This window comes from Artemia franciscana, chromosome 19 (assembly GCF_032884065.1).
Source record: "Artemia franciscana chromosome 19, ASM3288406v1, whole genome shotgun sequence".
Taxonomy (NCBI): domain Eukaryota; kingdom Metazoa; phylum Arthropoda; class Branchiopoda; order Anostraca; family Artemiidae; genus Artemia; species Artemia franciscana.
Genome location: NC_088881.1, coordinates 2,678,531 through 2,693,382, shown reverse-complemented (window position 1 = coordinate 2,693,382; position 14,852 = coordinate 2,678,531). Strand labels below are relative to the sequence as shown.

The 14,852-nt window shown below is 31.5% G+C and overlaps 1 protein-coding gene across 1 annotated transcript in view; it reads right to left on the bottom strand.

Annotated features, from left to right (window-relative positions):
* The window catches only part of LOC136039169 (dynamin-like GTPase OPA1, mitochondrial), a gene marked incomplete in the record, with an annotated part of 327,166 nt that overhangs the window by 263,314 nt on the left and 49,000 nt on the right, over window positions 1-14,852 (bottom strand). Inside the window, 1 exon segment of the mRNA XM_065722682.1 lies at window positions 10,216-10,379. Coding sequence (XP_065578754.1) covers window positions 10,216-10,379 — 164 coding nt within the window.

Sequence of the window (14,852 nt, the reverse complement as noted above, 5' to 3'; positions counted from 1 at the left end):
AAATGTCTTCCAACGGAAGTAAAGGGCAAAGTTGAAACTTAAAACGAACACAAATTATTATTTCCCAGATTACGTACGATATATCTACAAAACTAAGTTAAACAAACAAACTCACATTGCAAACCTCCTCTGCCCCCGCTTGGTGCCACTTTTTGAAAAAAAATCTTGCATCTGGAATTTTTATACTTGTGTTTTTTGGAAGACTAAAAAATCATTTTGAATTTTCTACATTTTCCTACTTAGATTTCGAATCGACTCTAGCTTTCATAGCGTGTAATTATTAAAGTAATTTTCAAGACACAAACACAAACCGATTGAAAGTAAAAGAAAAAGTCACTCTGAAAATTATTTCAGAAATTCGGTTTCTAGTTTGGTATCATTACTTCTTTGGTCTATAGGAGAGCATATAATTTCTTAGACCACACTGTCTTTCTAAATTTAAAGTAAAATGAAAATATTGAAAAAAAACAGGTATAGTTTTTTGTTAAGACAATGAAGAAATAACAACAAAAGACTTTTTTCACTCATAATAATAAAAGTTCGAATATTTCGGCTTCACGTCCGGATTTAATAGTAATAAAAACACAAAGCGCTGTGCATAGACTAGCTTGTTCTTGTGGAATATTTTATATATAATCCTAAAATTTGCAAATAAACTCCAACAGCAAAACAATATACTTATAGTTGAATTTTCTTAAAAGACTTGAAAGTTTTGACTCAGCTGTTGTTGAAAGTTTGCTTAATTTCCCAGACCATAACATACTATTTGATAAAAAAGGGAATAATTGTGTTGGGCTGTTGCAAAGTTTCAGGGTAATAATAAATTTTTTAAAAACTATCCATGGGGAGATTAGTAAAAATAGAGATGAAGGGGAATATACCTGAATCCCATGAGTCATAATTTCACTAAAAGACAAATTAAAACCTAAAATACTTTTGATAACGAATTAATACATAATAAGCCCCAAATAAGTTCGAGCCTTATAAATAGTAATAAATAATAAACAAATATTATTTATACATAAATAATATAAATAAATAAATAGTAATAAATAATAAACAAATATTATTTATACATAAATAATATAAATAAATTGATAATTATTATGAATAATAAACGAATATTATTAATACATAAATAACATAAATAAATAAATAATAATTATGAATAATAAACAAATATTATCTATATATAAATAATATAAATAAATAAATAATAATTATGAATAATAAACAAATATTATTTATGCATGAATAATATAAATAAATAAATAATAATTATGAATAATAAACAAATATTATTTATACATAAATAATATAAATACATAAATAATAATTATGAATAATAAACAACTATTATTTATACATAAATAATATAAATAAATAAATAATAATTATGAATAATAAACAAATATTATTTATACATAAATAATATAAATAAATAAATAATAATTATGAATAATAAACAAAGATCAAAATGAATTGAACTTCGGGAAAAATCAACAAGCGTTGGCTGCAGAAAACATACACTAAATTTATAAACGGTAATATTATTAAATTTTTCTTGGTTTGCATTTAATCTTAATTGTTAATTTCAAGGCATATGTAAAAAAAAAAAAATCAACGTTTCGTTTGGCTCAGAACACCAAATCCAAAACAGAAATCGTCATCAACTATTGTATTTTATAGTTAATGTTGTTGAAAATAATAATTAGGAATTTTTTAGAATACGAAATAATGACCCAGTTAAGCTTGCAATTTTCCTGAAAGCACCATTTTTACTGATTTTTTTTTTCTTTTAGTCAAAAATTCCAGGATCATTGTTTTTATTTTTCATAAAGCAGAATATCACTTATTAAAACTCAAAAAGCTATAATTTACCAAACACACATGGGTGGTCCCGTCAAAATTATGCAATGTAAAAACTGAAATTTTTTCTTAATGACCATTAAATTTCATTTAATTGAATTGTAGCTTAAGAAATGCTCTTTGATTAGCCGGTCTTAGTAAAAACGTAGTTTTATTTTAATGTTTATAAAAGCTGAAGTAAATATTTAGTTATCGATGAATGTGCATTAAATATAACTGTTATCTTTCTATGCATCTGTAAGACCTAGGTGTGACCAAGGACTCGGCCTGGGAGAGGGCAAAAGTTTAGGATCATGACATTCAGGGAAATGCGTAGGAGAGGCCTCAGAGCTAGAAACCACTCCCCCCCCCACAAAAAGTCCCAAGCTCTCCTGAATTTCTTGGCGAACAAATACAACGTAGAGACAATAGGGAAAATTTCAAGACAGTGGAAATTATTTCTGTAGATATTTCGGCCCTATGTCCAAGGGCCGTCTTCAGCACAATACAAGAATAAGAGAGAAACTATATATATATATATATATATATATATATATATATATATATATATATATATATATATATATATATATATATATATATATATATATAGAACTTACATCAAATTGTGAGGATTAAAACTGAATAATTAAAAAACACTTTTTAAAAAAATTTTTTAAAATAGCCCTAGCATCCTTACTTCAACGAAGTTCAACCAGGACTATAAGTAAGGATGCTAGGGCTATTTTTAAAAAAAGTTTTAAAAAGTGTTTTTTAATTATTCAGTTTTAATCCTCAAAATTTGATGTAAGTTCTTTTATATATATATATATATATATATATATATATATATATATATATATATATATATATATATATATATATATATATATATATATATATATATATATATATATATATATATATATATATATATATATATATATATATAGTTTCTCTCTTATTCTTGTATTGTGCTGAAGACGGCCCTTGGACATAGGGCCGAAATATCTACAGAAATAATTTCCACTGTCTTGAAATTTTCCCTACTGTCTCTACGTTGTATTTGTTTGTTATGGAAAGCCAGTGTGGTCTTCGTGGCTATTTTAATTTCTTGGCACTTCTTAATCACGTTACCAAAAAATTATTTCTTCTTCCAATTGCCCTTCCCCTCCCAATAAATACGAAAAATATGTGTGCGTGCCTGTCAACGCTCTCTTATTCCTTATTAATGTACATCATTCCTTGTATGAAGAACTTAAATGAACGACCTTGGAAGACGCCGTCACGTCAAAAAAACATCACGTCGTTTAATGAATTTAGAATGATTTTCGAATGAATTTCGAATTCCTGAATTTCGTCGCGTTACAACAAATAATAGATTTACGTTATAATAATTACAAATTTAATTACAATTCCATATTTACTCACAAGTCGTAACTAGAAGTCATGTGAAATACCATCATTAATTGAAAGTAAAGTATCTCGGTCCTTATTAACTGACCGGTCCTCTGTAAAATCCTAATTTTGTAAAATCCTCTTGCAGAGCCGAACCCTCGTTCTCCGACATAGGATTCTGGATCGCCAACTCCTGCCTTCTCTATAGATTGTTTACATTTATATATATATATATATATATATATATATATATATATATATATATATATATATATATATATATATATATATATATATATATATATATATATATATATATATATATATATATATATATATATATATGTCTCTGACATATGTATGTCGGAGTACCTCACCAAGTGGTACTCTGCAGCCGAGTGCCGCACTCGGCCGCGGCACCCAGTCGCTTGTCTTCTAAGCGCAGACAATTCGAGCCTTTTCTTGATGTCATGACGTCCAAATAGACCTTAAATTAAAATTAGTGCCTTTGTATAATAGACTTTTTATTGGAGCTTTAACTTTTGCCTTGGCTTGCCTTTGGTCATTATGAGTCATTATGTTTTTTGTCATTATGTCATGTCACCCAACCTTTGTTTCTATTAATTGTTCAGGTGGTGGGACAAACATTTTTTTTCTTCAAACGATTTATCTAGTCCAGGTTTTTGATTTTCAAAGGTAATGTAGACATTGACAGTAATCATCGCTACCATTTTCAATTTGTTCGGTTCGTTTTACCTTACCCAATCCATGTCAAAATACAAAACCTAATTTTCATCACTATCATTTTCAATTTGTTAGTTCGTTTTACCTCGGATTGTCTTTCGTCATTATAAAATACATATCGCCGAACCTTTTTTTTAACAAAGGAATAGTAGGCACTGATGATTTTCATTGACTCACTCACATGTTTGGTGTTGCATGTCTTCTAACCGCGTGTGTCTTTGCTCTATATTTTCATTTTCGACACGAAAACGCTGTTCTTCTAACCACGTGTGTATTTGATCTTCATTTTCATTTTTGACTTGTTCACATGCTCGGTGTCGCATGTCTTCTAACTGCATGTGTCTTTGCTCTTCATTTCACTTTTGACACGCTCTATTTGTAGTTTCCTCCTTTTTTTCTGCTGCAATTCAATTAACTTTGCAAGTCAGCTTCTTCAGTCTTATGCAAGCTCTGATGGTAAAGGTTAAAGTTAGGCTAAATGGGTTAGGATAGATTAGGTTAAATTTAGTTATAAATATCAGAAATGGGCTAAGAACCTAATCTAACCCAACACAACAAAACCAAATCTAACCAAACCTGTCAGCATCAAACCTTGCATTAAATTAAAAAGTTAACTGACAACGCTTACTAAATCCAAGGATTTCCTTTTCTCCTTTTGTCTCTTTTTTTTTTTTTTTTTTTTTTCTTATGTGTTTGTGCTGTTGCATTGGTGATTTCTCTTTTCATGATAAATATATTTATATATATATATATATATATATATATGTATATATATATATATATATAATATATCTATATATATAAAAATAAGTTGTCTGTGTGTGATCTGTGGATCAGGTGACGTCACCTGAAAAAACTGGATCAGGTGACAAAACTGAAAACTGAAAAAACTAAAAAAAGGCAAAAACTACAAAAAAAACTAAAAACTAATAAAAAAAATAAAAAAGCTAAAAAACTAAAAAAACTAAAAAAAGGTAAAAACTACAAAAAAAACTAAAAACTAATAAAAAAGCTAAAAAACTAAAAAAACTAAAAAAAGGCAAAAACTACAAAAAAAACTAAAAACTAATAAAAAAAATAAAAAAGCTAAAAAACTAAAAAAACTAAAAAAACTAAAAAAAGGTAAAAAACTAAAAAAACTAAAAACTAAAAAAAACTAAAAAATAGGAAAAAACTGAAAAATAAGCTAAAATAAAGGTAAAAACCAATAAAAAACTAAAAAAAAACTGAAAAAACTAAAAAAAGGCAAAAACTACAAAAAAAACTAAAAACTAATAAAAAAAGTAAAAAAGCTAAAAAACTAAAAAAACTAAAAAAACTAAAAAAAGGTAAAAAACTAAAAAAAATAAAAAATAAAAAAAACTAAAAAAAAGGAAAAAACTGAAAAATAAGCTAAAATAAAGGTAAAAACCAATGAAAAACTAAAAAGAAAAAAAGGAAAAAACTAAAAAAAATTTTCATCTAAAAAACTAAAAAAAACTAAAAAAGGTAAAAACTAAAAGAACTAAAAAAGAAAAAAATAAATGATGACACTCAAAGAGAAAGCGACCAGGACAAAAGGAATGTTCGATTAGCAATCAACAAAGCACCGGGACACAGGGAGTATAAATGACGACCAGGACATAAGTAAAAAAAGAAACTAACAAAACTAAAAAGAAGGTAAAAACTACAAAAAAAAGAAGAAAAAAAAACTAAAAACTAATAAAAAAACTAAAAAATCTAAAAATCTAAATAAACTAAAAAAGAAAAAAAAGGAAAAAAATAAAGGAGAAAAACAAAACTAAAAAACGAATGTATATACAGACCGGGACACCGGGATACAAATGACGACCGGGACACAGGGAATATAAATGACGACCGGGACACAGGGACACAACTACAACGGGGACACCGGGGGAAACAGGGGGATATAAATGACGACCGGGACACCGGGACAGGGAATGGTCGATTAGCAATCACCATCAACAAAGCTCAAGGGCAATCATTAGAATCATGAGGTATAGATCTGAATACATTTTTTTTTCCCATGGACCATTATATGTTGCATGTTCAAGAGTCGGTAAACCTGACAATCTATTTATATGCAAAGACAATGGGACAGCAAAGAATGTTGTATATTCGCAAGTTTTACGTAGTTAAAACCATATATATATATATATATATATATATATATATATATATATATATATATATATATATATATATATATATATATATATATATATATATATATATATATATATATATATATCTATCTATATTCACAGGTGGGACATAGGGACACAACTACAATGGCGCGTAACTATTATGGCGCGTAACGACTTACGCGCGCGGGGGGGCTTGGGGGGGCGCGAAGCGCCCCCACCAACTAGGTGTTGGGGTGGCGCGAAGCGCCACCCCAACAGCTAGTATATATATATATATATCTATATATATATATATATATATATATATATATATATATATATATATATATATATATATATATATATATATATATATATATATATATATATATATATATATATATATATATATATATATATATATATATATATATATATATATATGTATATATATCTATTCACAGGTGGGACACAGGGACGCAACTACAATGGCGCGTAACTAATATGGCGCGTAACGACTTACGCGCACAGGGGGCCTTGGGGGGGCGCCCCACCAACTAGGTGTTGGGGTGGCGCGAAGCACCACCCCTACAGCTAGTATATATATATATATATATATATATATATATATATATATATATATATATATATATATATATATATATATATATATATATATATATATATATATATATATATATATATATATATATATATAGTTGTCTGTCTGTGTGTCTGTCTGTCAGGTGACGTCATGTTTCTGTGTCGACTGACGTCATGAAGTTAGTTGTCGTCATTTTTGCTATGACGGTGACGTCATTAACGGTATTTAAGACATTTGTTCACGGAAAAATGTTTAATTGTAAAATGACTGAAGAACCTACAATGGCAACAGCCGAGGAAGCTGCTCAAAGAGTTTATGCCAAAAAACTTGCTGCTGATAGAGAAAGTAAGAAAAGAAAGCGTTCCGAGGAATCACAAGAACAGCAAGAAAACAGGCTTGCAGCTGATAGAGAAAGTAAGAAAAGAAAGCGTGCCGGGGAATCACAAGAACAGCAAGAAAACAGGCTTGCGGCTAAAGAACGCAAAACCGCGCAGTTAGATGAAAATCCACTTGGACAGCGAGAGTCAAAACATATCAAAACTGAAAATGATAGCGATGATGAATGGGTTTGGGATTTTGACTTGGATAAGGTCATCAATGCCTACCAGATTTAAGTTAAAAAAACAAAGGTTCGTCGATATGTACTTCATAGTGACACTGAAAAATAAAGAAGAAAAAGAAAACTGAAAAAAGAAAAAAGGTAAAAAACTAAAAAAAAAACTAAAAAGAAAAAACACTCAAAGAGAAATTACAGACCGGGACACAAATGACGACCGAGACAGAGGGAATATAAGTGACGACCGGGAGCCTCAAAGAGAAATTACAGACTGGGAAACCCGGACACAAATCACGACCGGGACACAGGGAATATAAATGACGACCGGGACACAGGGACACAACTACAACGGGGACGCCGGGGGCAGAGGCGGGATATATAAATGACGACCGGGACACAGGGATTGTTCGAATAGAAATTAGATACCGGGACACCGGGACACAAATGACGACCGGGACACCAGGACACAGGGAATATAAATGACGACCGGGACACTCAAAGAGAAATTACAAACTGGGACACCGGGACACAAATGACGACCGGGACACTGGGAATATAAATGACGACCGGGACACGGGGACACATCATTATAATAATGAGATATAGATCTGAATACGGATTGTTTTTCCCATGGACAATTATATGTTGCATGTTCAAGAGTCAGTAAACCTGACAATCTATTTATATGCACAGACAATGGGACAGCGAAGAATGTTGTATATCCGCATGTTTTACGTAGTTAAAAACATATATTTATATCTATCTCTATTCGCAGGTGGGACACAGGGACACAACTACAATGGCGCGTAACTGATATGGCGCGTAACGACTTACGCGCGCGGGGGGGCTTGGGGGGGCGCGAAGCGCTCCACCAACTAGGTGTTGGGGTGGCGCGAAGCGCCACCCCAACAGCTAGTATATCTATATATATAAAAATAAGTTGTCTGTGTGTGGATCTGTGGATCAGGTGACGTCATGTTTGTCCGCATATGACGTCTGAATTATTTCACACTAATACAAAAGAAGAAAAAAACTAAAAAAGGTAAAAACTACAAAAAAAACTAAAAAGAAAAAAAAACTAAAAAAGCTAAAAAACTAAAAAAAAACTAAAAAAAGGTAAAAATCTAATAACTAAAAAAAAACTGAAAAAAATAAAAAAGGCAAAAACTACAAAAAAAATAAAAACTAATAAAAAAACTAAAAAAGCTAAAAAACTAAAAAAACTAAAAAAAAACAAAAAAAAGGTAAAAAACTAAAAAAAACTAAAAACTAAAAAAGAAAAAAACTAAAAAAAAGGAAAAAACTGAAAAATAAAAGAGAAAAAGAAAACTAAAAAAATATGAATAAATATATATAAAAATAAGTTGTTTGTGGGTTATGTCTGTCTGTCGAGTGACGTCGTGTTTGTCCGCATATGACGTCTGAATTATTTCACACTAATACAAAAGAAGAAAAAAAACTAAAAAAGGTAAAAACTACAAAAAAAACTAAAAAGAAAAAAAACTAAAAAAGCTAAAAAACTAAAAAAAACTAAAAAAAGGTAAAAAACTAAAAACTAAAAAAAAACTGAAAAAACTAAAAAAAGGCAAAAACTAAAAAAAAACTAAAAACTAATAAAAAAACGAAAAAAGCTAAAAAACTAAAAAAACTAAAAAAACTAAAAAAGGTAAAAAACAAAAAAAAACTAAAAACTAAAAAAGATAAAACTAAAAAAAAGGAAAAAAATGAAAAATAAGAGAAAAAGAAAACTAAAAAAATATTAATAAATATAAAAAATATAAATATAAATATAATATAAATTAGCAATCAACAAAGCACCGAGACACAAATGACGACCGGGACACAGGGAGTATAAATGACGACCAGGACATAAGTAAAAAAAAAAAACTAAAAAAACTAAAAAAATGGTAAAAACTAAAAAAAAACTAAAAACTAATAAAAAAACTAAAAAATCTAAAAATCTAAATAAACTAAAAAAGAAAAAAAAGAAAAAAGGAAAAAAATAAAGGAGAAAAACAAAAATAAAAAACGAATGTATATACAGACCGGGACACCGGGATACAAATGACGACCGGGACACAGGGAATATAAATGACGACCGGGACACAGGGACACAACTACAATGGGGACGCCGGGGGGCACAGGGGGATATAAATGACGACCGGGACACCGGGACACAAGGAATATAAATGACGCCCGGGACACTCAAAGAGAAATCACAGACTGGAACACCGGGACACAAATGACGACCGGGACACAGGGAATATAAATGACGACCGGGACACAGGGACATAACTACAAAGGGGACGCCGGGGTGCACAGGGGGATATATAAATGACGATGGCGACTCAGGGAATGGTCGATTAGCAATCACCATCAACAAAGCTCAAGGGCAATCATTAGAATCATGAGGTATAGATCTGAATACGGATTGTTTTCCCATGGACCATTATATGTTGCATGTTCAAGAGTCGGTAAACCTGACAATCTATTTATATGCACAGACAATGGGACAGCAAAGAATGTTGTATATTCGCAAGTTTTACGTAGTTAAAAACATATATATATATATATATATATATATATATATATATATATATATATATATATATATATATATATATATATATATATATATATATATATATATATATCTATCTATATTCACAGGTGGGACATAGGGACACAACTACAATGGCGCGTAACTAATATGGCGCGTAACGACTTACGCGCGCGGGGGGGCTTGGGGGGGGGGCGCGAAGCGCCCCCACCAACTAGGTGTTGGGGTGGCGCGAAGCGCCACCTCAACAGCTAGTATATATATATATATATATATATATATATATATATATATATATATATATATATATATATATATATATATCTCAAAAAGTAAAATTTTACATTAACAGATTTCTTGTGCAGCACTTGTGACTTACCTCGGAAATATCCTTGCTTGAGCGATCATTTCGAGCACTGATGTTTTTCCAGAACTCTGATCACCAACTACAACAACTCGAGGAAGATGGTCTTGAGCATTATAACTAACATCGTAATCTGTCAGTTCGTCCAGCACTTCTGAATACATATCAATCAAGGACTTCTGCAGACAAAATCAAGAGTTCTTTAGTAAAATCATGGTTATGGCGTCAGATCCATCCTAATATTGAACGAATTCTAGCCCATAGTAACCAAACTTAAAAACGGATTTTGGAAAAAAAATCGTCAATATAGAAACCATCGCCTGAGCCCCTCGAGCCTGAGCTCCTCGAAAATGCTAAGGAATTGAAAAAAAAACTACACCATTGGAATCATCATAGCTGAAAACCCCTTTTAGGAGAATTACACTGTTATAGCCAAAAAATAATGTAAATAAGAGGAAAAAGTGAGGCGAAAAGTGCATTTAAGTATGGATCCATTGAAGCAAAAACATATAAAATGTGCGCTATTATACAGGTTCACAAACAATCAATTAAAATTGTAGAAAAAATCAACGTTATTTCGGGTGAAAACGCAACAAAAATCTAAGAGATTGCTAAACCCGAGCACATGCCCCAGAGAAATTGGAACTTTTCTCCCACTTCTCCGTATATTAAGCGTATAGGCTAGGTGGTCTAAACCATTGATAGATAGTTTGGTAAGCATCTAGTGGTTGGTCATTTCTGAAGGAAACACACGAAACAAATAAAGGAAGCACCATTAAATTTCTTTTTTCGTGCTTTTTCTAAATGTCACTTTTCTCACAATACGAAATCCCCTACACTTCAAATCAAATCTGATTGTTTCAGATTTGATTGAAAAGAAAGTGAAATTGTGTTGGCAAGATTTTCAATTAAAGTGGATAGCACCATAGGAAACGCCTGAGGCTGCCAAATTAATGCGCCTTTTTTAGCTGATTTTTTTGACGTCTTCTAGCAGATATGCTAAAACATTTTTAGGAGATGACCTTTCTTGAACTTTATAAAGAAAATACTGCTCCGTTTAGTCTCAAAACTAAATTTATATAAAATTCATCAAAACTGAATGTCTCTATTTCCGGCATAAAACTAGAGAAGCTAAATGATTTTTCAGCTAAAGATTTCTGGGAACGCAGGTGTTGGTTTTTAGTTTTATGTCGTTTATTCGAATCCCTTATCCAAGCTCTAGAAGTTATGGCAAGTCCGCCCAATCAATTCTAAATAGTTTGGCCACAGAAACTAAAACGTTTAAAATAGACGATTCTAGACGAATAGATTCTGGGGAGACACTCTTCATCTTACATTGTACTGTGTTATGGAAAGGTATACTTACTTTGGTTTTAAAAACTGCAGTTTAGCACAGAATTTGACTCGGGAAAGGCAGTTCTGATTCGCACGATCCTGAAAATTGTTTCAAACACCATATCCAGGAAGGGGGTACCGGGTTTAAACCCTCCTTCCCCAATTTCTTTTCCGACTCGTGAAAACGTGACAAAAATGCATATAAACAAATTTTGATGCGTTTTTTTAAAGAATGATTTTCAAACCCACTTCCAAAAGAGAGTACCCCCCCCCCCCCCAAAAAAAAAATAAAAACATGTATATGCCCTTGGTTCCGAGTAAGATATACTACTCCTTGAGCAAGTCATAACCAAAGAAATAAAGAGAGACCCCAGCCCTATAATGCCAAGGTAAAAAATATGCTTTAATATCATTGGCTTACAACTGTGGCGTATTCTCGTAAGCCAATCATATCATTCTTTTAGTGTATGCTAGAAAGGGAAGCCATATAAATATGTCCTTTTAAAACTTGGCTGGTTCTCTCTATTTCTGTGAGTAAATTTTAAGCCAGTAAAATGACCAAAAACTGAAATTCCACCTGATTGGCTCTTTATCATGAAAATTTAATCCAGCAAAAAGATCAAAACTTTTTGAGGGTTATATCTAACATTTTCCGTTTATTGAGTTGGGGCGTGAGGCAAAATGTTTATTATCAGGCTAGGCGTGCAGAAACACCATTTATGACATCCATCATTTATGTCATTATTGTCATTTATGTTATCATCGCATTTATATCATCGTAAGAACATGGGTCTTTAAAGTACGAAGGCCAGTGGAAAGGAAATATTATTGTTTGAACTCGTCAAGAAGAGACTTACACAATCACAAATCTAATGCGTTTATTTTGACGCCCTTGGTACTGCAGGTTTTCAGATTTCTTGTTCGTGCGTTTTCAGGATAGTTTTTCTTCTCCTTTTTCTTTCGGTTTCTATTTCATATCTTCGGGTTTTTTTTTCTTGCATTTGCAGAAAAGGAGGTTCCTGCCGAAATAATTCCCTTTTCCACGGGAATTATAATATTATATATATTTTATGGGTATATATATATATATATATATATATATATATACAGTTCATTACAGTAAGTAAGGAGCCACTCGACTCAATAGTAACCGAAGCTCTCAAAAACGGAACTTTCATATCAATAAATACATCAAAAGATTTAGCTTATTATGCTGATTTCAAATAAATTACATCCATCAAGTTTTGTGTTACCCATCAAAAGTTGCGACCCTGGGAAAATCTGCCTGATTTTTGAAAATAGGCGGGAAACACCCCCTATAATTCAAGGAATCTTGATGAAAATCACACCCTCAGGTTCAGCGTACACGAGAACCCTACCGTAGAAGTTTCAAGCACCTATATACAAAAATGTGGAGTTTTGCTATTTTTGCCAAAAGACGGATCACGGATGCGTGTTTATTTGTTGTTTTGGGGTTTTTTAGGGGTGATCGTATTGAGATAATGGTTCTGGAAGATCGAGAGAGGACGCATTCGAACACAAAAGTTCTAGCCCCCTCGTTTGGTGAAAAAATATTGGAGGACAACTGGCCCCCTACCACGCCCATTTATTTCCCAAAGTCATTCGATCAAAATTTTGAGATAGCCATTTTGTTCGATATAGTTTTAGTGTTGCTCCTTACTCTCAGTTAAGAAAAACTTGTTTTTTTATTTAATAATAATTATATAGCAGCTGCAGAAACTATCACGATTCTATCGACAGAACTTAAGAAACATATTTTTTGCATTCTCTAAACTTCACGATTAACAGACAATGAACATAAAAACCGGATATCGTAATTTAGACCAAATGCTACCAAATTGTTTTGAATGTAGTGTAGATAATGGCTTCAGTGATTTTTTTTTTCTTTTTTTTTACTGAAGGTAATAACAGCAGTTCCTCCATGAACCAATTGCTTTCAATCGGATTAATTCATTGTCATTTTAATTTATAGCATTTTTGATTCATTTAGTTTACTAATATATCTACTCATAGCTATTTATCTTTTTTAAGATTATTCTTTAATTTAGTTTTTTTCGGTTTTTTTTTTTTTTTGCTTCTCCAGTGTTTTTCTCTGGATTAAAGACGGTGAAGATCTGAAGAAGTATTTGATTTTTCCGTAAATTTTGTCCACTGGCTCGAATTTTACCTCCATTACGCTCTATGTATGCACATATACATATTTGTGTAACTAAAAAGTCACTTTAAACAACAAATAACAAGTAGAACAATATGGAATTTGTTTTGTAAGACAGCAGAATTTCAAACCTTCAATGAATATTTCGACCTTATGTCCAAGGTCCGTCGTCAGCATAACACAAATGAAAATATAAAAGAGAAATCTAAATTAAAATACAAACTTTAAAAACTTTCTTTTAAAAACGAAGTTCAACCTGGTTAAACTTCGTTGAAGTAAGAATGCTAGGGCTGTTTTTTTCTAAGTTTTTAAAAAACTTATTAGTTTTAATTCTCACAATTTAATATAAGTTTATTTATATATACATATTTTCTCTCTCGTTCTCGTATTGTGCTGAAGACGGCCCTTGGACATAGGGCCAAAATATTCACAGAACTGATTTCCACTGTCTTGAGAAGATTTTCCCTATTGTTTCTACTTTGTATTTGTTAATTATCACGACTTTATTGATCGAACTTCTTATTATTTTTTTTGCACTATTTAAACTTCACGATGAGTAAACATAAAATCCGGACACAATAACTCAACATGTTCTTAATGTAGTTCGGATAATAGCTTAATGTTGTCCACAGCTTAGATACCAATATACAGTTATGAAAACTCGATTTATTTATGGGACACAGTGCGCGGTAGCGATGCTAGCGGCTGGAGACAGAAAACTGGCACGTATTCAACAAAAATTATTCAAGCTTCTCATAAGCAAGATAGGAGTTTTCATAATTGTATTCCCACCTATGGTGTTGTAGTACGATCTACGCGTCATAGAGTGGGCTTGGAGGAGGCGCCAAGTTCAGAGCTCTATACCAAAAGCTTCTCATGGACAAGATAGGAGTTTTCATAACTGTATTGGTATCTAAGCTGTGATGTTGTCTAACGTTACTATTTAACGCAATGAAGTAGTTCCGACACGAATCACATTCTCATGCGCAGTTCTTACCAGCTTACAGCAGAGTGGCCAGATGGGTCACATAGGCGCCATTTTGGCACTTTTTTGAGGCGGTTGCGCATTGATATTTTCGAGTCGGCACATTTGTTTGGGAGAAAATCGTTCATTTGGCGCAGTTTTGCTAGAAAAATGGCA